General features: G+C 34.0%; 2 protein-coding genes and 1 long non-coding RNA gene across 4 annotated transcripts; 1 reads left to right on the forward strand and 2 right to left on the reverse strand.

The window, feature by feature from the left end:
- Positions 1 to 1,398: 1,398 nt before the first annotated feature.
- Positions 1,399 to 1,891, reverse strand: LOC111372229. The gene is made up of 2 exons (XR_002698718.1): positions 1,778 to 1,891; positions 1,399 to 1,642 (listed from the first exon to the last, which is right to left on the reverse strand). It is a non-coding gene; the product is annotated as an uncharacterized LOC111372229 (long non-coding RNA).
- Positions 1,640 to 3,636, forward strand: LOC111372227 (ethylene-responsive transcription factor ABR1-like). 2 transcript variants are annotated; one of them, XM_022994459.1, is made up of 2 exons: positions 1,640 to 2,395; positions 2,751 to 3,636. In XM_022994459.1, the coding sequence occupies exons 1-2, from the start codon at positions 2,044 to 2,046 to the stop codon at positions 3,449 to 3,451; spliced, it is 1,053 nt and encodes a 350-aa protein (XP_022850227.1). In that variant the 5' UTR covers positions 1,640 to 2,043; the 3' UTR covers positions 3,452 to 3,636. The 2 variants fall into 2 exon arrangements, 1 of the variants encoding a protein (XP_022850227.1); XR_002698717.1 differs by having other exon boundaries at positions 2,053 to 2,656; positions 2,751 to 2,840.
- A 6,353-nt stretch (positions 3,637 to 9,989) lies between these two features.
- Positions 9,990 to 22,712, reverse strand: LOC111372230 (protein S-acyltransferase 8-like). The gene is made up of 5 exons (XM_022994460.1): positions 22,323 to 22,712; positions 15,728 to 15,913; positions 13,596 to 13,901; positions 13,208 to 13,441; positions 9,990 to 11,015 (listed from the first exon to the last, which is right to left on the reverse strand). Exons 1-5 carry the CDS (start codon positions 22,359 to 22,361, stop codon positions 10,506 to 10,508), a joined length of 1,275 nt encoding a protein of 424 aa, XP_022850228.1. The 5' UTR covers positions 22,362 to 22,712; the 3' UTR covers positions 9,990 to 10,505.
- Between the last annotated feature and the right edge of the window lie 4,282 nt (positions 22,713 to 26,994).

Raw genomic sequence — 26,994 nt, forward strand, 5'->3', positions numbered from 1 at the left:
AGGTGGTGGCTTGGTGGGGTTATGAAAGTGGCAGTAGTGAAAAGTTTAGAATTTATCTATGTATTTTGAAAGATTTAGGACTATAATTACAATTAATTATTTATTTTTCTTTTCTTTTCTTTTTGTTTTATTTGAATAGGAGGGTAAAATCATCATTTTATTGAAAAAATGGATGAGAAGGACCTTTTTCGCAATGAAAGGTGAAAGGTAGGGGTGAAAATGCTAAAAAATAAAAGGTAGGGACGTTTTGTACAATAACATTGAAAGGTAGGGACCTTTTGTGCTAATTATGCCAAAAAAATGAAAGGTATGGACGTTTTGCACAATAATATTGAAAGATAGGGACCTTTTGTGCTAATTACCTTTTGATTTAACGGAGAGTTGACAGAAGGACGTTTTGCGCAAAAAAAGGTAAAGGTGAAGGTATAATCCGCCAAAAAACGAAAGGTAGGAACGTTTTCCACAAAAAACATCGAAAGGTAGGGACGTTTTGTGCTAATTACCCCAATATATTTTTGTAAACCAATTTGTAAGTAGTTATGTACATGGATCACAATCGATTCTAAATGGATATACTGTTTGTACATAAAGAGTTACAGAAAGTTTGATTGATGAGATGTCAAAAAAAGTGGAAAGTTTTTTTATTTGGTTAAAGATGTTTTAATCAAATCATATCTTACAACAACATGTATTTGTAAGTCAATATGTAAATAGTGACGTACATTAGTACAACCGATTCTAAATAATTTGAAAAAATAAATAAATAAATAAATATATATATATATATATATAGAGTGAAAGCATTGAACATCAACATGATATAGGTTGAAAATTTGGAAAAAATTATCAACAATATTTTGAATGATCGCTAATGTTTGCTTGTCAAAGATAATGGGTAAAAACATTGTGCATAATTTCGTCGACAATTACTAAAGAAGAATGATTTGCTCTTGTTTAATTTTGATTATTTGACAATCTCTTTTCTTACTCATTCATTTTCAACAACACGTTTTACAATTCAATATTATTTTCACATTTTTCTCATAATTTTTTCTTGCTTTTTAATCATATATGTCCTGAAAAATCTTTGTCAAACAAGGACTTAAATTATTCTTCACTTTCTTTTTTATTTTTTAATATTTCATCACCAACTTAAGATTTCTTTTGTTTTTGTTTTTATTTCTTATTTGTATTATTACAACTATTACTTTAACAAAATGAAATTTTGTTCATTTATACTTTTCGTTTATAGACGAAATTTTCTTAAGTAAATTAAATTGAAATATTATTTTCAATATTAATAAACGAAAATTCTCTCTAATGAGGGATATTCGTATTTTTATATTTTTACTCCATTTTTAATTGAAAAACGTAAAAGCCTAGAACCACCTCGTTTAAAAGGTAAAAAATGAAAATAATAAAACTCATGGTTTTCGTTTTTTCATTTTATACATAATTATTCATGAATATCGAATACAAAGAACCCAATTCAAAGATAAACTCTCTTCCGTCTCTCGAAGTGCAAAACCGACATTAAAAGCTCCAAAGGGGAAAAGATAGATTCTGGCATCATCATCATCCTCAGTCAAACGGTGTGAATTTGCCTACCAGTCTCTTCTTGATTGTTTCTTTTGCATCATACCTTCAACAAAAAGCAATTTCTTTAGCAGGTTTTAATTATTTGGCTTGTCGATTTTTACTGCTAAAAGGTGATCCTGCTGTATTTGTGTGTGTGTGTATAGAGAGAGAGAGAGAGAAGGGGAGAGAGAACTGTTACATTGAACAAGCTTCAAGTTTGATTTGCTATACAGAAGTGGATGTACAGGTTGATCTTGAAGCTGTATATATATGGAATTTGGGGTCTTGCTAATTTGATTTATCGGGTACAGTTACGTAATATTAAAGGTGGCTAATCCGGGGGAAAGCGGCGAGTTTACCAGAGTTCCGGCGGCATCAGGCAGTAGAGAAACCACCACCTCCACCACTACTACCAGCTTTGCCACCACTACTCAGCCTTATGAACAAATACAAACATGGGAAAGAATGCAATCGCAGCTACAGCAAGAACAAGGAAACTTTCTACTATCTGGGGCGGAGGAACCAATGTTTTCAGGATACAGTCAGACGAGAGAGATGCCGGAAACGGTGCCAACTCTAACGCATGCCATCCCGGGACGGAGTTACAGAGAGTGGAGCTTTAGGCCTGATCCAAGTGGTGCTGGTGGCTCTGGAAATATTCAGTATTCGCCATCATCGCCTTATTCTTCGTCGAGTACAGGATCTTGGACTGGACAGAAGAGAACGCGAGATCAAGATTATAGTGTTACTCAGTTTCCAGAGCAAGTCCAGAGGATCTATGGCGGGTTTGGAGAATCATCATTCTCTGTCAAAACTGGTTAGTTTCCAAAGCTGAACACTGATTTATCCTTAAAAAATTTTCTACTTCATGGTTGATGATGTTCAAAATCGACATCGTGGAATCCGAGTCGATCCTTAAGGTTGGTGCTCGAGTTCCTCAATCTGCACTCGCGCTATTAGTTCTGAAGATATTTCAGAACACTTTGATGAAAGACCTTATGATTCACGTGAAATAACATCGAACCGACTTACTTTTGTCCAAAATCGTCGCCAAAAAATTGACAAATTCTATCCACTGGTTAGGCGTCGCTAATAGCCCGTTTTCTAGTAGTAATTCAAGATAAGCATTTTAATGACTTGGATCATTTATCTTTTATTGTTTTTGGTCCCAGAGGTGGCAGAAGCAGGTGGCACAAGTGTTACACCATCCCCCACCACCACTGTGGAACACCAGCTACAGCCGCCGCCGCCGCCACCAGAAACCTCAACAGAAGAACAGGGAGAAAGAAGAAAAAAATATAGAGGGGTAAGGCAGAGGCCATGGGGCAAATGGGCAGCAGAAATAAGGGACCCACACAAAGCTGCAAGAGTATGGCTAGGCACATTTGAAACTGCTGAAGCAGCCGCTAGAGCATATGATGAAGCTGCACTCAGATTCAGAGGCAACAAAGCCAAACTAAATTTCCCTGAAACTGTCAGAAACTTGCCACCGCCACCGCCACCGCCACAAACCACGACCCTAGCGGCGGCCGCCGCGTCGCCACCAGCAGCAGCAGCATTCTTCCAAAACCAACCATTTCAAATATCTGAAACCGCAAGGGACTACTGGGAATACTCGCAATTACTTCAAAACACTGCCGATTTTCAACAACAGCAGCCTACAAGCTTTTTAGAACAAATGTTCTATGCCTCGTCAATGGCGGCTACTTCTTCAAATCCTCTGCAGTTCCCCAGTCAACAACAAACAGTTAATTCACAGTCACAGTCACAGTCACAGACACAGACACAAGGAAATCAAACTCAAGAAAGCACACCAAATTTTCCTGCACCGCCATGGACCAGTTCAACCCACTATCCTTCATCTTCTAGCTAAATTTTTATACTTCTTTTTTTTTTTCTTTATGTTTTTCCTTGAGATTTTTGGTGGGGTTTATGCTTAGCCCAGTTTAGTGTAGTGCAGCTAAATGTTAGATTTTTATTGTAAAAGTTGATGGATACATAGTTGAAATATTGTGGTTATCATAAAATGTGTAATTAAAATGAATTGGTTGATTTTGACTTAAATTTTTATCAAAATTTTCAATTATACCAAATAGGACGAGATAATATTTAACCTCTATTTGATACGGATTAACATTAAAATTTTAATAGATATGATAAACGTTGACTAAATATGTGGTTCAAAAGATATGTGATTAAAATTAATTAAATCAAAGTTTGAATATCAATTTTTATCAAACAGGTCCTTATATATATTTTTATAAATGTATGAAGATTAAAGATAAGTAGAAATTAAAGAATGGGTGTTTCTAGATGGGATTTGTACGTTAATCTTGTAAGTGAATAGGCATAAATGATCAACCAGTCAGGGATGATTTATTTTTATTTATTTATTTATTTATTATTATTATTTTTTAAAGATTCAAAATTTTCAACTTATTTTGGTCAATGATTTTAATCAAACTTCCATTTGTTTGCAGACAATAAGCACGTGTGGTGGTGAATTTTTTTTTTTTAATAAATAATTGAAGTTGTAATTTTATTCATTCATGTCATTTCGTAAAAATTCATTAGCTTACAAATAGAAATATTGGTGTTGGCCGTAGTAATTGGTTTTGTATTTAAATCAAATTTATTTATGTTATGTTAAATTTAAATAAATGTTTTTATTTGACGAGCTAATTAATAATGAAATAGAATAATTCGTTTGAAATAAAAATAGAGTAATGATAAAATAAAGTCCAATATTTCACTTATTGGAAACGAAATTGTCATATAATCTTTTAATTTCTAATAAATAAATACTGTTAATGGTAATTCTTTAATTCACTTAAATATAAAAACAATGACTAAAATACAAGAATTCACGTTATTCCTCTCTACTGTTCATGACAATAATCAAGACACAATTTTGTATCACACTTTAAAAGTCGCAGATTTGGAATTCGACTAGGCTAAACTTCAGATGAGTAGTTAAATTTTAAAATGTCGATAATTCAGATGAGTGATTAAATTTTAAATGACTTTTCTCGATGTAAATAATTTTTGTATATAGGGTATCAGTAAACTTTTTCAATTTTAAAATGTCGTTTTTAAAGGAGACACGATTCCCTATGCTCGTTGTGTCCTTTGTACAGACACGTTTCATTCGTTTATATGCCATTAACCAAGGAGCGTTTTTTGTTGATGGAGTTGTAATAATCATTATCTTAAATTTTTGTCCATTTTTGCTGGGTCTATTAGCTTAAAATGTGTCGAGGATTTTGATGTATAGTTTGATGGTGACCTACGAGAGTACAAGTTTGATGTATTCATTTAAACATATCGTGACATATATTTTGTTAGGTTAGTACATATCGAACTATGTTATTAACTTTTATTTTATTTAGAAATCGCTCAAAGGCACATTAGGCCTAGTGACAATTGCCTATTCCAGGAGCTGAAATGTCAGCCTTTGATCGTCGGTGTTCTGTATTTTTTTTAACTTTCAATGAGAATTCGTCATGTGTTTATTTGTTTAAAAAATTGTCACTTAGCCCGTTTATGTAGCAGGATTAATCTTGTAACGGGAAGTCTTATTTTTGTCTACTATCGGGTATTACATCAAGATAGTACTTTGATTGATTTGCAATAATAAGAGACCCATGCTTGCAGTGGAGATGCTATGTAGTCCCTGTTTGTTTTCCATTTATTTTTCATTAAAATGAAAAATATGATCGTTATCCATCATATTAAGTCACCAAATTTGAATTTTTATATCTTGTGTGGAGCCCATAACGATTATATTTTTCATTCTCATTTTTGCAAAAATGAGAAACAAACACTCCTGTAATCTGTTTGGATAAGACAAATATGAGATATTAGGGTTGAATAAGAAAATCATGAAACCACAAAATTGAATCAAAGTCGTTGCATTTTTGAGATCGTTAATTTGGATCCAAGTTGGTCTGTGAAATGTTTTGATTTTGAATCGAATCAAACTGTTTCAAAAGAATTGATTTAGATTTCAATTTTTGTTTATTGTTTTAAACTGCCAAATTGTTTAATAAAAATTTTGAAAATAATTTATTTAAATTTTATACAATCCAATTAAATGGACATAAATAGTTTAGTTTGGCTTGGTTTGATTTATTTTAGAAAGTGAAGTGCGCATTTGAGTTGTTATTTTCAATTTTACAAAATATTCAAAACTTGTTTAGTGTGGTATTGTTGCAAATGCATATTTAAAAATAAGATTACACAAATTGTTGATGTTTTGAATGTTTTAAATGAGATAACATAAGATAATTCTTATGTTACATGCTCATACCATATTACAAATATTTTAGGTCATAGTAACACTTATGTGACAATCACACAACATCATAGATCGCAGTTATAATTTTCGAATGAAGTTACATTTTTCCAAATTCATATGTTTTTTTTTTTTGGATAATATTCTTCAATTGTACATATAACATAAGCGATAGACCATCACATTTTTGTAACATTTTGTCACAGTCACAAATCTTATAGGTCGCACTTAATTGATGATGAAATCAAAAGTTGACAGTTGTAATAAGTCACGTTGATTTCTGGCCTCCATGCAATAGTCCAACGTGACTAGAGACCATTGTCGTAAGAATATCAAAAGAATTGTAAGTCATAATTGTAACATCACAAATTACACCGTCACACAATGCACGTGTCATGAACGTCACAAAATCACACGAGGCACAATTCTTAGAGAAAACTTTAGGGTCACACACGTCATAATATCCACCATAAAGATATCGTATAAGAGTCAATAATGAGAGGTCACAAATTGAAAATATTCTATACTTGAAATAAGCACTAATAAGCCTCTTGGTCACAAATAAGCAATGCATAAACTTAAGTCACAGACTGAATATATTCTACACAACAAGCGGAAATATGAAATAAACACAAGTTTGTTTCTCACAAATATGGAGATTGCCGAAGTCATATTTTAAATCACCAACCAGCTACATCTTTTAATTGAAAATGGAGGAATCACAATATAGACTCATCGACTTGCAAACTTTATTATGACCATCCCTCGTTGGTTGTCCACGGATTCCATTATCATGTAGAAGTCACGATAATGTAATCACAAAATGTTAAATCCATATTTTTTTACAGCATAAGTTTAGTAACAATCACGATTTAAGGTATTTAAGTGCATGATTCCAGCCTAAAAATATATTCAAACGAAGACAGATAAAAATTCTCAGTACACATCATGAATTTTTATTTCCTATAGTTAGTCAACTCAATTTATTATTTATTTATTTTAAGTGGTTTGATTTGAAAATTTGTCACAAATCATTCAAATCGAATCATGTTCAATTCCATGGAATATCATCGCAAGATGATGAAAATCTCAAACCGTCCACAATATTCTTTTTTATAGTAAATCCGACCTGAATGAGTTTCTAATTTGTACAATTGAACCAACAAATTGTGGGTGGATTAGCTCTAAACAAAATCGACATCGATGACTTATTGCGTATTATTAAAATATTTTATGAACAAAATATCTAAATAAATAAAAATATATTATCATCGCAAGATGATGAAAATCTTAAACCGTCCCTGATATTTCTTTTTATAGTAAATCCGACCTGAATGAGTTTCTAATTTGTGCAATTGAACCAACAAATTGTGGGTGGATTAGCTCTAAACAAAATCGACATCGATAACTTATTGCATATTATTAAGATATTTTATGAACAAAATATCTAAATAAATAAAAATATATTATCCGTAGTTCCTTAAAGCAGAAGTGTACGTCTCAAACAAGATTTAGTTTTGTCTGTTTCTACCTCTATAATGTCACATTTGTCTAGAATAAGACATATAATCGATAAACAATAGTTGTCTTTATCTTATAGATGAGATCACAACCCACGTGGGATAACAAGTGATTTTGTGGGTGTGGGTCGAGTGGGGCACTTCATTTTCCAACTAAAATAGAATATTACCACCACAATAGAAAGACATTATCCATATCAATACTCGATGTTGCACACATAAAATACGTGCCCAAACTATATGTTATTGAATATTTATGAAATTTAAACTTTATAAACTGTACATAATTGTCAAGATATTCATGTCAAATTACCAAGGAAAAATAATTAATACGAAATATATATTGATTCGTCTCTCAAATAATGAGTTTTAAATTATAATCTTTGAATCTTGTCTTCCGAATCTTCAATCTTGATTCTTGAAATATTCTTCTTGATTCTTGATTATATATTGCCTGTTATTGATTGTAGGTTTTTAACTTTTTGGATCTTCATATTCAATATGCTTCCTTTATAAATTCTTTTGTTGATGGGATGACATAAATAATTAAAGTTGTATATGAATTGGGGACTGTAACCCTATATATAGTTTTCACACGTATTTCGCCCATCATGAACTACAATTCTAAAAGAATTTGATCTATATACATATAATTCGACACATATTTTATTTAGATACCCTAAGTCCAATTACTTAATTCTTTATTAGATCATTTTAATTTTGGGTTTAACTTTAAAATAGTTTTTATATACAATTAATTATATATATATTTGCCCACGTTGCAAATTAATAATTTCCCAACACATGTCCGATGTTCAGCTTAATTTGAACTATTGGTTAAAAGGGTCTCTACTTTTGAAGTTGCCTCGACTATACCGACATATCGTTCATTAGGCACAATTTCGATGATTAATATAAAAGTTTGACTAAAGAAATCTCGAAGTCGGACTTATGTCGTTGGGTCATAGCATAGATATGTTATAACTTTCCATTGAAGTAAAGTTAGATCGAATAAATCATTACAATTGTAACAACATTTTTCACACAATATGTAGGCGAGTCGACCAATCAACATTCTTGATCGGACAAATTAAACTTGACCCCCGTTTGGTGTACATAAAAATTTGAATTAAAAATAAAATCAAGACAAAGTCAACATTGATTTTAACCATACATTCCATCAATTTTTTATCAAAATCTACTAAAAATTTAATTTTTATCTAAACCAAACATGGGCCTTAGTGGTTGCTATAGCTATTTCAAGGAATAACGCTTAGTGCCTCAAAGTTCCTGTGCAATGTCAAAATTGATTAAAGTGGTGGTCGTGGATCTCCTATATAAGCTGATTTCATTCATAGCATGTTCAGAAAATGACGAGTAACGCTATTCAACATCACTGGTGTACTGGTGTCAAGCACCATTAAATGATGCATTTATTTAAATGATATATCACGTGATTCATTTACTTGAATTTATCAAATGTGCCACGTAGATTGATATTCTAACACCACTAGTACTAGATAGCATTATTCGAAAATCATACACAAATTCTTAGAATTCACCTCTATGTTCCGACCTTACAAAGTATCTTTTGAGTGTTTGACCATTAATAATTTTTTAAGCGTGTGGAAATTGAGCTCCGACCAAGGCAAAGTCCAAAAAAATAAAAATAAATAAATAAATAAAAATTATACTGAACCCAAGAAAAACTAAATGGACTTGGGACAGGCCTGCACTTTCTCGTCTTCAACCCCTGGCTCGAAACATCGCAAGAATAAACCTCTTTTCGACGATCATTATAAGGAGATTTTTTTTTTTTTTTGGAAGAAAATTAGTTTTGAAAAATGTGTACTTAAAAAGTAGTTAAAAAAAATACTAAATTTACATGTAGAATATTTTATTCTGAGAAAATGTGATCTAAAATAAGTTTGAATTTTTTTTTTGAAAAATGTTAAACGACCCGCGGCGCTGAAACCATGGATGACCGCTCCCTCACAGCCGAGGCATGGGTCCTGTGTCGAATTAAAAAATATTTCCCACCTTGTGCATGTGTGTCAACCGCACAGTTCGCTAGCACGGTTCATTTTTTTTGTAAAATTTATTGTCAAACGGAGGCTAAGTCGCTTGTAAAACAGAAGTGGGAAAGGCAACTGCACCGGCCACGATGTTGACATGAACCATACTACGTTAATGCTCTATTATTATATTAGTCCATATCTTAGCTCAAATTATTGTAGTAATCGTGCATTTTGAACACATGCTTCTATTCTTTTAAATAATGCTTTTATTAGGATCAACTTGAATAAAGTTCATATTTATCTTTAAAATTCATTTATTTGACTCAATTAATATAAAATAGATTCATGCCTTGAAAGAATGTTTACATATTAGATAGAGACTTGACTCAAACAAATTAGTCTCGATCCATAGCCTTCTACCTCCACACGACATTGCTCATGCTCCCAATTTTGAGACGCAGGACGTCGGGAGCAGCATTCAACGTGGATATACCGTTCATCAAGAATGAGTACAGGTATACGGTTGAAAAAAAAAAAAAAAAAAAAAGTTAATCCAAACACTACCTCAACCTCAAACAATGAAAAATAAGCAAATCAGCTTTCATGTATCAACAGACCAAATTTACACCCAGATACTGCAAATTTGGGAGCAAACAAATACCAATCACACCAGAAAACTGGATATCTTTTACATATGAGAAAGGGAGTTAATTACACAAAGAATGAAACCCAGTATGAGAAAAATCAATCCATGGAAAAGCACACCATTGCACATCAATAGACACCAGATTAATGTTAGAGGGAAAATACAAAAAGATAAGGCATTTTCCCTAGTCTTCCCCACATAAAGACGTTTCTATTCACTGTTTTTGTCAAAAATAGATTCGACCAATCCATTCAAGATAGATGACATGAGAAAAACAAGTTCTAGGGTATACGAAATCAAATCCACTTTGCATAGATTACCTCACAGATGGCATCTTTCCTTCCGAAAATCAGAAAGCACCAACAATTGTCCAAGTGAATGGCTCCTTCCAAGTACTGTACATGTCACCTCTTAATCGATATATGCTCCGCCAACCGGTCCTTTTGTGCTCATTGGTATGCTTCTTTCGGTGTGGCATAACTTCTACTTTCTGTGACATTTGAATTTGTGCGAACCACCTCATTTGCAATCTCCCAGCTCCCACTACTTCTCCCCCAACTTGAGTGCCATGTGTCGGGTTGCACAGCAGGGCCTCGTCTATCAGAACCAAGAGCAGAATCGGCCTCGGAGGAATTATGATGCGGCACATCACTCCCTCTGCTACGAATATCTGCTTCAATGTCTTCAATATTATGACGTTGGGAGATCTTTAAAAGATCTCCACCTATGTCCATGTCATCTTCTACTTTCATGCGACGGTCACCTATATCTTCAGCTTCGGATTCACGGGCGATGGGTACAGTTGTAGATCTTTGGGTCTCCTCTTGTACAAAAGCTCGGAAATTGTTCTTTGAAGGTTTCACCTTCGTACAGAACACTTCGAGAAAGTTATTTAAACAGCCACGGTCATAAACATTGATTCGGTTGTCAGCTCTATATCGGAAATTCTCATATGTTGTCTGTCAAAACATGAGCAGAAATCAGAAGTTACAAGAACGCAAAATGTGTGGACGGATACTATGCAATCCACACATACATCATCGAAAATTCCAATTATGGTTAGAAAAACAGTGGATGGCAGTGACGTACATCCCATCATTTTAAAGAAATAAACTCGTCAATCCAGAATCAGTAAAGTTAAGTTTTACCTCCTGCCAATTGCCATCAACCAAGTACCAATAAATACAGCAGTTCAACAGAATACTCAAAGGCACACTCATTATTCAAAAACTCGGTGCAATGTTTAGTAAAACGATCCTGAGATGCATTTCCAAAATTTTATCTGGCGAGTTATGTACTGTACATTTGTCTTTTCCATATCTATTTCCGGAGACGACAAACACACGGAGGTTAGGAGATAAAAAGGTGTGAAAGGACAAGGACCATCTCAAGAGAGTGGTAGACAATCCCATTCACTACCGTAAATCACTAACATACCACATGGTTTACTTGAAAGAGTTATATGGTACTTGACTCCGCAATATTATATATGTGCGCTAGTCTGTCACCAAGAGCAAAAGTTATATGGTTAACAATCTTTTCATCTTTGTACAAAACTTGCAAGACTCCACTTTGTGTAAGCTTCAAAACAGTATTCAGTAAAAAATTTCCATTATAAGGTACTCCGCATAATCTGAAATTAATTGGCACCATACCAGCAAAATTTGCCCCGTAAAAGTCAAACACAAGACTCGTACGTGACTACGTAAAATTTGCAGAAGAAGCTTATAAGAAAATGTGTACAGATCATATTCCTTATTTCGAGCCTAGTTTACTAATTTACTAACTAGGATTCATTAACTGTATTTAGGACATAGATTTGCCAGCTGGTTTCCCAAACATAAAGTTGGCAACAGTTACTCAAATTTAGAAACTTCTTCGTGAGCAGTAATCTAGTGTGTTAGCTTATAAAAATTATTTTCTGAGGTGATTTCAGCCTTACATGATTTCACTCTCAAGTGGCTCATGTGTTGCATGCTGTTATACGAGCTTTACAGAATTGGGTGTAAATTTTGCTAGGTTTAATCTGGTTAATTATAGTTATAAATTAAACCCATTCTCTATCCTGATGCGTATTAGTTTCCAAAGTTCGGAACTTGAACCATTAACAAAATTTCAGTGTGAATAAAACTAAAGGAAATCATTCAATTTCTCCCCTAAAACAAATATGATCTTATATTGCAGTACAGCAACTTAAAATTAAAAATATAAACAAAAATAAAAAAGAAAACAAGGCTATCTTACGTCAATAAATCTTAAAGTTGATTCTAATCATCCTTTGATCGTACTTTCTTTATATAACAGGCTTTGTCTACAATATTGTTGCGAACAGATTCATAAAAGGAACACTTGATTTAAAACAGAGGATTAGAAATTATATAAAAAGGACTGAGAACAAATACAAGGAATTTGTTTAAACAGTAAACAAAGAACTTTAGAATGGACTAACTACATGGGTTCTCAATCATGCAAAATTATTCCCCTATCTCAATCCGTGCCCCGGACCAAAAAGAAAAGACTAAAAGAAACATAGGAGGAAAAAAATTAAAAGTGGGAAAAAGAAAAGCTAGATGAATGGGGGGTTATCAAGATCTAACTAGGGAATGGAAAAGTGACCCAAAAAAAAAAAAAAAAAAGAACCTAGTCAAATTGGGGAAAAAGTAGTTATTTCCACACACTTCCATTTTTGTGTCTAAATCATATATTCACAACCAGGCTGAGAGAAGATATCCAGAAATGTTCTTTTTCTTGGTTACCATCCTGAAACCCTCATCCCAGCCCAGCCCAACCACTAAATCAAGGGGGGGAAAAAAGAGGAGGAAGTAGTTTCACCATAGCACAAATCTGCAGACAGAAAAGAATGTGTACAAATAATATCAGTATCAACTGTCACCATAACATCTTTAGACGTTGCCATCTCAAACCAACAAATATCTATAACAAATGATGACAGACTTATCACATACGTACAAGAGACGAGTTGTTTCGTGCCAACAATAACTATGCATTTAACCAAAACTAGAACCAAATTCTAAATAATTTGATGGAAATTTCTGACAAAACCCAATGGCAAGGCTAGTCTTAAACAAGCTAAACAACCTTATAATAATAGAAGAAATTTAAAACCTAGAAAATAAGAAAAGTAACTGACCTGGTTCGAGCTTATCAGATACAAGTGAAAGCCAGTGAGTCCACCAACAAACCACAGAGAAATAAAACCATAGGCCATTAGAATCACAGCTGCAGGTGATTCTTTCATTGCCTTCCAGACTGTGCTCTGACGATCGTCCATTAGAACCTTAATATAAAAAGCAGATATGGCAAACACGTAGATGCAAAGAAGAGTTGAGGAAGCAACAAAACAAAAGAAATAACGGTAGTTCCGCTGCACATTCAAGGGAAGAATCAGTTAGGTTTTGGTGTAAGAAAGCAGCTAAAAGAATGGGAGAATAATGAGATATAACACAAGTAAAAACTTCAAGAAGAAGCAAGAGAAGGAGAAGGGGGGGAAAATGTTATCAGTCACACAAAAAACGTACCTGTCCGATACACTGGCCCACCCAAGGGCAGTGATGATCAAAACGCTCCACACAGTTGTTACAAATGGAGCAGTGCGAGCAACGAGGAGGGCGATAAAGCATGCAGGTATCACAGTATTTAACTCTGACAGGGATCCCATTAACCATTACTTCTTTCGTTCGAGGGAATTGGAGGCTTGGTGTTTGTCTTCCACCAACCTCCATTGATGCTGAAGTGTCATAACGAAACTCTTCTTCTGGTGGATGTGAATTACGGGGAACAATACCTGGATCCCGAACTGATGTAAGTAGAAGCAGCACCAATACCTATCAAAATGAATTAAGGAATTATTCCAGTCAAACCTTACATTATTATATATCAAGCACTACGTGCGAAAAATAACCATGACACGCCACAATAACATAAAATTAAGTAACTGAATATTTTATGCAAAAGCAGATGACTACCTTGAGCATTCTACATAAAATTATATGCTGCAATATTTTAACTTAGACAGCTCAAAATCACTTCACTATACTGTCCTCTCACTACAATCTAAGCAGCCATTCCAAAAAGTGCATATCATCACCTAAAACATCCTATGCACCCAGTATTATTAGGAATATTTGCGGTGTTTCCTGTATTCCTTGTCATGCTGCATACAAAAAGACTGTGTGTGTACAAGAGAGATCAGCAGTACACAAATAAAAGCCTTGAAGGCCCTCTCCTTCCTTTAGCATGAACTTTATCATCTTTATGCCATAACCAAGAGTAGAAACTCGTCTAATCCATCGAACAACCCAAACTAGCCTGAAAAGCTATCATTTTACATAGTCCTTATCAAAAGTCATTGCAAGACTTAGCTGATATCAAAAGAAGCGCTTGAACGATGACATCATCTGCCAGCTTGCCTCATGTGAAATTTAGAAGTAGTCACAAGGTCATTTGTTTTATTCTTTTTTTATTTGAGTTACATGAGTCCAAGTTAAAGCTCAACTTCTGACTTAAGCTTCTCCAAACATATAAGGTTGTTAGGAGCTCCTTCGAGGAGAGTTCAGTGCATTCAGATTCTTGCCGTTGTTAACTGACCAGCATGTCAAGCATCAACTATAAGGTTTCCTAGGTGTTCAAAACCATTCAATGGGAAGTAAAGAATTTGTTTGTGTCCATGATCCACTGGTTTTAGTCTCGGGTGCCAAATTCAAATTAAAAGAAATTGAAACAAATTGAGCATATACTAACCCACATTGCTGCCAGTTAGTTAAATAGAATAAACTATATCCACTGCTCAATGGCTATGCAAGTCAATCAGAGATCATTTGAGATTAAGCCAACTGATTTTGTTAATGGTAAGAAAACTAGAGGGCTTAAAATTTAGATAAAAAGACAACCTTATCATGAACACAAAATAAACATTGTGCTTTATAAATCCTAGTGATCACTCCTTCTAGCTTGAAATAGCCTGATTTTGTTAATGGTAAGAAAATCTGAGATCATTTGAGATTACGCCATCTGATTTTGTTAATGGTAAGAAAACTAGAGGTTTAAAATTTAGATAAAAAGACAACCCTATCATGAACACAAAATAAAAATTGTGCTTTACAAATCCTAGTGATCAATCCTTCTAGCTTGAAATAGCCCGATCACCTCTAGTGTTTTAGAATCCAGTAGATAATCCCCAATCAATGAGGTGTTTTTGTAGTGATTGATTTGGACTCTGTATACAGTTGCTGACAAAGCATTGCTGCTAGCAGTACTGGATTAAATCCATCATACTTTCTTTGCTGGCTCCAGGATTTGAAATTAGATTCAAAGCTTCCTTGAGTGCACTTGTACTTGCTTCGCATCTCTAACTTCTCTTATGATCTAATCCCTTCTGCCGTGAACTATGACTTCCCTTAAAGATTTATAAACAAGTGTACAAGAATATTGAGTACTTGAAAAAAAAATGGAACACAGATCCCAAGTCTCTGCGCCAATCAGAGAAAAACTAGGAGAAATATTAACAAGTAGGTGTCGATATAACCTTACCCATTTAAGTAATAAGCGACTAGGTAAGCCTCAATAATCCATACATCAGCAAACAACTTAAGGCATTTTCATAATAATTAAAGCAGAGTCAAGAACCAAGTAAAGGATTTGGGGAACTAACATAAACAGTGAAGACAATTGTGACAACCAGAATTGCATATCCTGCATTATATGATGAAAACTCATGGCGAAGATGCCTAGCAACGAAAATGCAAAAGATAACGACTGGGACGATGATTAGCATTAAGGTGACAAGCAGTGACCTAGCATCAGGTCCAAAAATCAACCTCCCACCAAGAAAAAATTTCTGCAAAGATAGACAATAGAGATGTTATATACAAAAGTCACATATATCAGTTCAACATAAGTGTTGGTATGTCATTTAAAATAATTAAAAGTCAAACCAATTGAATTAACAAGTTTTGAAAAATAATTGTAGAACAAAGATCAAGCACGAGAAACATTTTTCTCATTGAATATCTGAAGTCACAACTGAAAACTTGATGGACTTTTGCAAGTATTTCAGTTATCATCCTTGGCATCCCAGCACTAAAAGGTTAGAATAACTCCTCTATTAGGCCAACAGAGCAAATAGAAGTGCATGTTTGGGAAATATTACAATTTCCTTATATTTTAATGGTCAAACTCAAACAGTAATTTTAATCATACATTTCATAGGACCCAAAACTACTACTCACTTATCCACCACTAATTTCTCTCACATTATAATTTCAGCAACTTGTAATTTTATCCAAATAAGCACTTAATAACCTTTTATCCCATTGTCGAACATGAAGGAGAGACTATCAGTGTAAGAACTCAATGTCATTTCACTAGCACCTCCAAGAACAACAATTCGGCAACTCATGGAGTGTAGCGTCGTTTGTTTTCAGGCAAATATACAGATTATCTTTTACATGGCCTGAGTCAGTGGGGCTACCATTTCATCCAACCCTCAAAAGGAAGAACAATTCGCAACTCATGGACTGTAGCCATCATTCTTTTTCAGGTGACAAATATACAGATTATCTTTTAGATGGCCCCAATCAGATATCATGTACGGCCACAGTCACAGGGTGTGCTGTACACTAAGCACCACAGATATTAGCTATGATAGCCAGTTCTTACATCCATTCTGCCTCCCCCCACCTACCCCCATTTTGAGACTCATTACAAGACTAATTACCATCATTTTTATAGTTATCCTAGTCTAGAGGAGTTCTAAAGTTATAAATCTCAATTTGTAGGTTAAGCGAAGGACAGGGGGAATGTAGGAACACTTCAACTCCTAAGCCTAGTCCGCCGAAACTCTGAGAATTGCTTATGCTGGCAGCCCCTTTCTTCTACATCAAGCAAGTAATTAACTAAGTCGTGTAATCCTGAGTTATCCTTATGACCATTCGAATCTTAGCACACAATTAAGACCTTCCAGTTTCAAAAAGTAATTCTAAGACAATTAACAAGTCATGCACCTATTCTATTTTCAAGCCATGCTTTCATACAATCCGACATTGTTAATTGACACAGTTAGCCCATCCCCACACAAGAAGAAGGAAACAATAAAGCAATTTAATCTGAATTTGATTTTTTCATTTTACCTTACTGGGAGTAGTATACACCACTTTCTCTAAAATGGCCAATATAAAATAAAAAGAAGGTTGAGTCATTAAGAATAATGCACCCACTATTTTCGGCTCAAACCTCTACAAGAAAGCTTCATCCTAATTAATACGGACATGAGACAATTATGCAATTCCGTTGGAAAATTCAAACTTTTATGGCCTTGCACTTCACGCTTGTAATTTTACTTGCGGCACCATTTTGTACTCCAATTTTTTCTTCTAGAGTTTTCAAAAAAATCGTTAAAGACTTTAGGCAGATGGGCAAAAAATTCAGCTCAACACAAGCCAACAAATGGATGAAGCGTCTGTTTGTTCTCAGGACTATCATCAATGAGAATCAGAACACTGAGTTTCTACCATATTGACATCAGACCTGAGACCTAGATTCATAAAGAAGGCGTCAATCAAAAATTCTAATCCAATCTATTGACCATCTTTCAATGATAATTCAAGTAAATCAATCATTTCTTCTTAGTTCTTACAACTAACAAAATTCACCAAGTGCTTGATCTAATTCCTATAGAAGTAAATTGAATGTTCATTGACTTTCCTTCTATGCATGTAACCAGCTCTCAAAAATTCTTTATTTTTCTTTGTTGCACAGTTTCAGTTTACTAGAGTTATTGAATAGAGTGATCATAAGGAAATTAATCAGTTCTCAGAAAGCTGCAAATGGCAGAATCCAGGATGGTAATATTTTGAGGATGGCGAATAACTCTATCTGCTAAAATAAATCTTATTTATTTTGATCGGGGAATGAAGTGGATTGGTCGGCTCTAAGGAAGGAGACAGGAGCTCCAGTATTATCAGATTTTAGACATATAAATATGGATATTCACATTTGCTACATCAATTCTAACTTCTTGAGCTGTGCTACTAAGGCAGGTCCTGCATACAAGTTCCTACAGAAATGTTTGGTAAGGGCAAACTTATTGCCCATTGCTGTCTCACAACTCAAATTTTCATGTCATCGCATCAAATCATGGAATAGATTAAACGAGCGACATACTGATGTGAAAAAGATGAATATCTAGAAATGGGTTACCCTCAAACATCAGAACTGAAGAAAAATAATTTAATTCAAGAAAATTTACTCTCTGCGACCCGTGGTGGCAAAAGAAAAAAAATGCTGTTTAGACTATCTTGGTCAAATCACCACTTGTCTATCTTTGTGTCAGCAAGTTTTAGAATATGTTATTTATTGTCTGCACTAGTTAATTCAGGCAACATTTATTCAGTTTCTCTTTTTGGTCATCTTCATGGTTTAAAGGATCGCGAGTTAGTGTCAAGTTGGAACAGAAAAGCCCATGGCATCCTATTCTTCTCCCGAACTTTGAAAGAGAGACTAATGGTGAGTAGAGCAAGAAGAAATCGAACGTCTGAAGATGTTTCTCGTTTATCATATGATCACTTGTTCCACATGATATAGGTCAAAAGATGGAAAATCATTATAAGGAAATTAAATTTCTTAAAAAAAAAAAAAAAAAAAAAAAAAAAAAAAACAAAAAAAAAAAAAAAAAAAAAAAAAAAAAAAAAAAAAAAAAAAAAAAAAAAAAAAAAAAAAAAAAAAAAAAAAAATTTTAAAAAAAAAAAAAAAAAAAAAAAAAAAAAAAAACCCTGAAAATAGGGAAAACGAGAAAATCCAATTACCTCATCTGCAAAGTCTCCTCCCATTCCTACCGTTTTCTGTATATGAATCTTATTCAAGTATGTCACATTTTGTTATTTTTATCACTTGATCATTTAACTAGCAGACAGTATTGATACATTTTTGTTTGCCATTAGTTGTTGAGACTTTTATGATAATTGAAGGCTAATTTATATCTAAATCTAAAATCAAATTTAAACATATTTTACATTTTCCTTCTCCAGATTATATTTTCTACTAAAAGGTTTGAGCAATGTCAACAGCATCCCTTTACAAGTATTTCAAATCTTTTATAACATCAGTTTGCTAGAAAATAATGCTCATTTCATTCTCTATATTGTTAGTCATTTTTCAAGGTTTTTGCGATTTTCTTGTCCCTCGAGGTTACATAAATGTCCATATTTCTAATGCGCAATGACTGTTATGAAACGATACTCTCTTTGCCAGCTACCACTACCATAACTTTTCAGCAGTGATTGAGTTACTTTATTGAATAGTCACAAGTTAGCAGGATATACAAATATCAGGTTTTTACAATATCCAATAACCTCTTCAGACTCTAATAAAAAAAAAAAAAAAATGCTATTGTTCTTTCAAGAACTCAAATCTTTTGCAAACAACTGCACTTCAAATATTTTTCTTGATTTACCCTAGAAAATAAAGGCTTCAATATGGATCAGATTACTTTCTTCCTCTTGCCAATCTGACAGTGTTAATAAGCAATGGTAATTAGCAAGTAAAAATAAAAGAAAAGAGAAAGAGAGGAGGGAAGAACTATTTTTTAAATAGTAAATCTAGCACCCATGCTAGTTGCAATACTGTATATACTACCCTAATAAAGTCTCATCTTTGTTAATCGGTTTCCCGGATTTTTCCAGGATCTCTTATCTATTTTATTATATCCTTTTCCTAGTTAACTCAAACCAACTTTAGTGGTGTTGTTACAGTTCACTAGTTCAGTTACTCAGTTATGTTTAGAGTCAGCAATAACTAAGCATTAATATTCATTGAGGAAACTTTCTTCTTCCTTTTTCATGCTTCCTCCCAAGAAACTCAATTTTTGATATACACGTGTCTTTTCTTCCTCTTCCTCTTTCACTTCGTAACATCAATTGGCATAAAAGCCAAAGACAGCATCCACTAGGCAATATAAAAGTCAACAAAAAGTTGAAAGATAGCAGAGACAATTTGAGTAAATAGAGAAAGTAGTGACTTGATGAACAATCAGGAGTTTTTTTTTGTGAAATTCAAGAAGCCAGCCCTGAATCTTTAGACTGACCAGAAGAATCAGGAGTTCATTTGAGATTCTCTGCCACTCTACCCATAATGATTCAAGTGACTTAGAATGCTTAGTCATGCACTAAAGACCATATAAAAGAGTTCATTTGCAGTCAAACGAAATTCCTGATGTTTATATTCGAACCTTGACAAATACACCATTATGAAATTAATAAGTCACCAAGTATTGGTGAAAAAATTGGAATAGTTATGAGTGAGAATTTTAATGACTGCTTCTGCTACAACCCATTTAACTTTCGGTACTATTCTACACGAGCAAGTCCTAAATAAAATATCATACAGCAGGATTCATTATGGATAAAAATATATTCTTGTCTTGTCTATCAATTTCCAGTTTCCCTAAGTAACATAAAAGGATTGGAAAGCATTTGTCAGATAGCCCGTTGATTCCAAAAATTCAATCTGAAGAATGAGATTTTCTCCAATCCAAGAAAGTTGGGCCACAAGAAGAGTATTTTTCACGTGGGAGAAAAGAGGAGTTAATTCTTTCATTAGTTACTGCAGCAAGTATCAACATGTCTGCTATAGTATCAAGTTAAATTAGGTCTTAGCATTGTTAATAGGCTTCCTATATAATTTAGAATTTTAGATGCTTTTAACTTTCCCAATACATCGAGGCCTCATTTTACTCAATTTCCTTTTCAGTTAGATTTATTAGTCCACAACTTCACTTAAGTAATATAATTAAATTCGTCTTGAGTTATGAATAAATAATATTATTTAATTAAGATAATTCATATCGAAACTTCTCTCATCTTTTTCTCCAGTTTCTATTAAAAAAATTCCATCTTCAAAATAGACAGATATGTCTTTTTCCTCGAGCTTAGTGAGACCCATTCCCCCTTTTTTCTTTCAAAATGCATTTTAAGAGACGTTTATAGCTTTTCAAGTGTTCTTCAATCAAAGAAAAACTATCCAACAGTAAGAGACGTATATAGCTTTTCAAGTGTTCTTCAATCAAAGAAAAACTATCCAACAGTAAGAGACGTATATAGCTTTTCAAGTGTTCTTCAATCAAAGAAAAACTATCCAACAGCTTGTAGAAACTTTCCAAATCCGGAAACCCTTGTGCTATCACCCAAATGCATCTATGTCATTAAAGCAATTAATGAAGAATCCTAATCTTTATGACATCATTTTAACAAACTTGCAAAACTAAAAATACCTTTATTGGTAAAAGCAACGTAAGACACATACCAAATCCTGCATCACCAATATTGGCCCAAGAACAGATAATACTACTCATATGAAAAGGAAATATAACACTTGTTCCGAAATTTACCGATGAATACACGAAAGACACAGAAATAAGGGTACAACACAAGATGGAGATGATATGTAACAATGAGGTTCTAATGTCAATGAGATTTTAGATCCCTACTTACACCTATTTAAGATTCCATTACCGAAAAAATCCTGTTCTCCAACAAAATAACAAAAGTTTAACGTAATGCTTGCTCTAGGTTTCATTTTCAAATAGCAGTCGCAATTCTTCTCTAAAAATTTCCAACATAACTAGAAAAGTAGAGGAAAAATCAGCCCCCCCCCCCCCCCCCCCCGGGGAAAAAATACACACCACCTTTTGGCACCATAATTTCAAGTTCATTAAGCTAATTGCAAATTTAAATAACCATTAAATATCCAGTAAAATCCCCAACTATGGACGCACAATCTGTGCAAAGATAGTATTTCACATTGAACAAGCTCATCTAAAAGATTAAGCTCACTTCCTCTCATGTGTAGGTCAAATTCGTTTTATATTAACAGCATGACATGTGCATAATTTAATTTTCATAAATGGGTGATTGCGAGACATGAACACATGTTCAACCAATTCATTTAGAGGAGACACATTTATTTATTTCAACATTTCCTGTCACGAAACAATTCGCCTAGCCCTAGCTGAGAAACAACAAGTATAACTCAATAGAAAAGAAAATCTTTTGATCAACCCACTTCTACATAATCGAAATTAATAAAGAAATTTATTAGTTTAAGTGCTAATAGGTACTTGAACTCCCCAGAAATATGCAACGACTATTAAAGCACAATTTAAGCTAAACTAAAAACTTAATAATAAAAACCAACAAAAAATTAAGCAAACCCCAGAAAAATCCGAGCCAAACCCAGATAGAAAAAAGTCTCACATTGCTGCCTTTCCAAACTTCGTGCACGCGCTTAGCCATCTGGAAAGTAGTGAGGAAAAAAACACAGACGCGCCCACACGCTGTTTTCAGCTAAGCTGGGAAAAAGTAGAAGATTCGGAACTTGCGGTAAATGTTCATCCCTCCCCTTCCACGCAAAGTACCACGGTGAGAGTGAATCTTTTGGTGGATAAAATTGCTAATAACAGCTAATACTGAAATCGTTGATGGGGTTGGGTCTCTTCTGTGGGTTTCTTTTTGGGATTTTGAAGAGAAGAAAAGAACGTGTAGGGGTAGCTGGAATTTGGAGGGTCTTCTTCGGCTTTGCGATCTATGGGTGTTGGATTTGGAATTTGGAGGTTTAATCAGTATTTTAATGGAATGTTCATATAAAATAGAAGACTGGTTCAATCGTTTCTCTTTCTTATGTCACCAGTTGGACTAGTGACACAAAGAGAGGCAATTATTATAATTCCGTCCGTTACAAAATAATTACAATTTCAAATTTCTTAGGTCGTGTTTGTGGCCTTTAATTTGAAATAGTGATTGATATTAAAATATATAATTAAAAAAGAAAGAAAATGTTTTAATTTATGTTTAATGTTATTTTAATGAAGAATGTGTGGTTGAAAATGAGTACTGTAGAAAAAATAATGTGATAGAATATGAAAGAATGGTTGACAAACTAGGGCTTATTAACAAAATAAATTACAATTTCAAATTTCAAATTTTAAAGTTATATTGCATTTTGAATTATGGGGTTTAAATTTTATCCTATAAAATAATCTTGGTAAGTAGTTGCAACAATGTACTATCAATAGTGATTATTAACTCGTGGTTATTGGCGTTGTAACGATGGAAAGTGGAATAAGCTGAGCAACAAAAAATTTATGCAGGGTCGTAGGTTTGCACGAGCCGGCTTGCGAGCCATTCACATTTTTTGCTCAAAATTAAAAAAAAATATCGATCTTCGAACGATTGGTGAGCTAGCTTGATTTAGTTTGCCCTTGCTAAGGAGCAAGTTCATGGGCCAGTCGAGCCCACTACCTTGAAGCGAGTCAACTAGTGCTCGACGATATGGGGGAGTCGACGGTTCTACTATGTCCATTTAGCACTCCTATGACATTTTCACTAGCTGATGTGATAATAGTTAACATACTAAAAATAATCATATCTAATAATGAAATATGCCACTTGTATATAATAAGGTGTCTATAACGAAATTCACCCCTCACATAAAAGGGAATCAACTTCTGATAAATTATATTTTATTCGAAATAGATCTTTTTCATGTGAGAAGGGTGGATATCGTTATGGACATTCTAATATACATATAGCATAACTCTTTAATAATACAATTTTTATATTGTATTGTGTTAATTATATAGAAGTAAGAACTACTATTCTTTGGCAATCAAGTCAGCGAACTTGAATATTTGTTTGAAAGTAAAATAAAGGGGTCATATGTGACAAATTCTGGCCAAAGTTTTATAATGCTCGTTTAATCAGATGAGGTGCTTGTCAGTTGTCACGATAGCTTTGGAAATAGAAAATGAAAGTTATAGCAAAAAACTATTGTTTAGAGACCTCAAGTAAATTCTTTAACATTTGAATCCTCAAACTTCAACTTTTATAGCATTTGAATTTTAGCTCACCAATTTTGTAACGTACTAGGGTATCCCATTAGTAAGCCGGTTCGGGATATGGCGAAATTGGTAGACGCTACGGACTTAATTGGATTGAGCCTTGGTATGGAAACCTACTAAGTGGTAACTCCCGTAGGAGTCTGGGCCGTGTCTCAGTCCCAGTGTGGCTGATCATCCTCTCGGACCAGCTACTGATCATTGCCTTGGTAAGCTATTGCCTCACTTCAACTTTTATAGCATTTGAATTTTAGCTCACCAACTTTGTCTAATTTATCTATTAAAGTATCCGAGGACATAATGTTTATTTCAAACAATCCAAAAGGACTTTAAAAAATATATAAATAAATAAAATAAAAGAGAGAGAGAGAGAATTATATAATTGAGTAGCACACTGTAATCACGTTTAAAATTTATTCTTATCATATATAAATAATTTAAAGGGGGGGATTGCTTGTCAACTGCTAGCGAGTTTTACGGACCTACTGGACCAGAAGCTTCTCAAGCTCAAGCTCAAGCATTTACTTTTTCCCGTTTGGCCCCCATTTTGTGGAAAATAAAATGGGTGGAATAGTATTTTTTTTGAAAAATAAGTGGTTGAATTATTGCTGTGAATTTTTTTCAAACGAGACAACGCCCAAGCTCTAAATAACTTATGGAGTTGAATTAAAGGCAATTTTAAAAGAAGAAATAATTTTTTCTCACATTTTAAAAGAAAAGTCATATTATTGAAAATTTTATTTTTTCAATGGGTAAATTGAGTTTCCAGTCGTATCATATTTCTTTTTATGTCCTTTAAACCGTTTTTCTAATTTGGTGTACGAAACATACCAAATGTGTGCATAAGTTGGGGTTTTTTTAAGAGAGAACTCAAATTATGTTTGAACCCCATTTTACGTGAAAAATGAGTTTTGTAATAGTGATTTTTTTAAAATTGTACGGTTAAAAAGTGGGATTTTCTGAAAAAAATTTATATGTAAATTATTTTATTAAAAGAATATGTTGTTAAAAATGAATTTGAAGAAAAATAAATTTTGAAAAATGGGGCTCAAACATGAACTTGTTGGAAAAAATTGAGTGAGCGGCTCACTTTTGACACAATTTTCGATGGGACCCGTTAGTCCAATATGGAATATCAAAGTTGATATGTGTTCTTCTCCGCGAGAACATTGATTTCATGTATTTATTTGTCAAAAATGAAGTTCGGGTGAATGAGAAATTGGAGCTCAAAGTTGGTCATTGGAAGTTGGTTTTGTGGGAAAAAATGCATTTATCCCATATAGAAAAACCAAGGAAACTTAAACCACTTTATATATGGCTATACTTTGGAGATGTGTAATCATGTGTAGCATAGAGGTTCTCTCCACGTGCGCGCGCAGGGGGTGCAAATCACGAACCGAAATGACTTTCGGACCTTGAACTTGGATGCGGGCGCGACTTGCGCACATGAATGTTGGACCGAATAAGGCAAAAATGGCCCCATCGGAGAGCTTACGTTTTGCCAATTTTTTTTGGCTTTCTCCAATGACTTTTGAGTTTCTAAACTGCAAAAACTCTCAATGTTTATTGATAGAACTGAAAAGCTGAAATTTCAGTGGTTAATGTCGTAACTCCAATGACTCCAATGGACAGGACTCAGTTTATATAAGGACGCTCACTCCAACAGTTCAATACACGAACAAAAATTTCTCTCTGCATACGAAAATATTCTTCCCAGTTCCGATTTCCAGTTTCCATACAGTGTAGTTTCTGTTCCCTTCCAGTCACGTGCAGTTCGCCAGAGTAGGACCGCGGTGCTCGGATTCTGCTTATTACCGTTGTATCCTGGGAGACAGCTGCTCGAATTGAACCTCCAGCACCTATGGTAAGAGGGCGAAACTGTCTTAAAAAAAACTGTGCGCGCACAGGCCTCGTTTGAAATCTGCTGCAATTTGTTCTTTCTTTCTGCAAATTTATTTAGTTGCGGTTCGTGTAGTTTCTTTGCAGATTCTGTTTATCCTTACAGTCTCAGTTTCCATTTATTTCTGCAGATTATTTTCGCATTACTATTTGATTCATGCAGTTTGTAGTTCCATAGTGTGCAACTTCTAAATTCATCGTTTATAATTTTAGCATGCAGTTAATTTATATTTCTGATTTTACGTTGCTAAACATTTTTTTTCGAACCGTTGGAAAATTCTGAAACGAAATTTTTTTTGATAAATTGAAATCGTTTGCCTTGTGGTTATCAATTTCAATAGTCGGCTATTGCATTCTCACAACATGACTTGGCATTCTAGCCACAGCCTGAGCCACAACGGAATTTGGCCCTTGAGCCACATTAGAACCCACAGCCTGATTTCCAGCGGGAACATTTTGGGTCACATCCATGTTGTTCGATTCGGTTGCCATTTCTGAAAACAAACCAAATATTAGTTCCAAGAAACTACAATTCAATGAAATCAAAAAAAAATGACTCTTATTTTTGAAAACCAAATATTAGTTCAAAGTAACTAAAATTCAGTTAAACCAAAAACCAACTCTTGTTTTTTGAATTCAGAAAACTGTCTTAAACTTGTAAGAAAACAAGTCGCTAGTGAAACTGTTCCGATTAATCATGGAGAAATTCAATAGCTTGAATTTCAAAAGGTGGCATCAGAAAATATTTTTTTACTTGACCACCTTAAATCTTGCGAGATTCTTGACTGAAACTGCTCCAAGACTTAATGAGGGCGAGGGAAATATGCAAGTATTGAGTGCACTTGATGCTTCGAAGTATTCGGACTTTCTGTGCCGAAATTATATCATAAACAGCCTAGCAGTGCGCTGTACAATGTATATAGCACCATGAAAACTGCTAAGGAATTGTGGAAGTCCTTGGACCGGAAATACAAAACTGAGGATGCCGGGGCTAAAAAGTTTATAGTCGGCAAATTCCTAGACTATAAGATGGTGGACTCCAAAACTGTTATCAGTCAAGTGCAAAAATTCCAAGTGATCCTTCACGAAATTCATGCCAAAGGAATGATGTTGAGTGAAACTTTTCAGGTGGC

The sequence above is a fragment of the Olea europaea genome, chromosome 23, assembly GCF_002742605.1.
Source record: "Olea europaea var. sylvestris chromosome 23, O_europaea_v1, whole genome shotgun sequence".
Taxonomy (NCBI): Eukaryota; Viridiplantae; Streptophyta; class Magnoliopsida; order Lamiales; family Oleaceae; genus Olea; species Olea europaea.

What these genes read in the sequence shown, in the direction of transcription:
- LOC111372227 (XM_022994459.1), top strand. Translation starts at nt 2,044, where the DNA reads ATGCAATCGCAGCTACAGCAAGAACAAGGAAACTTTCTACTATCTGGG. An exon ending in ATCATTCTCTGTCAAAACTG is followed by an intron (nt 2,396 to 2,750) that starts GTTAGTTTCCAA and finishes TTTTGGTCCCAG; the next exon opens with AGGTGGCAGAAGCAGGTGGC.
- LOC111372230 (XM_022994460.1), bottom strand. Translation starts at nt 22,361, where the DNA reads ATGGCTAAGCGCGTGCACGAAGTTTGGAAAGGCAGCAAT. An exon ending in AAGTTTGGAAAGGCAGCAAT is followed by an intron (nt 15,914 to 22,322) that starts GTGAGACTTTTT and finishes CTATCTTTGCAG; the next exon opens with AAATTTTTTCTTGGTGGGAG. An exon ending in CAATTGTCTTCACTGTTTAT is followed by an intron (nt 13,902 to 15,727) that starts GTTAGTTCCCCA and finishes TCATTTTGATAG; the next exon opens with GTATTGGTGCTGCTTCTACT.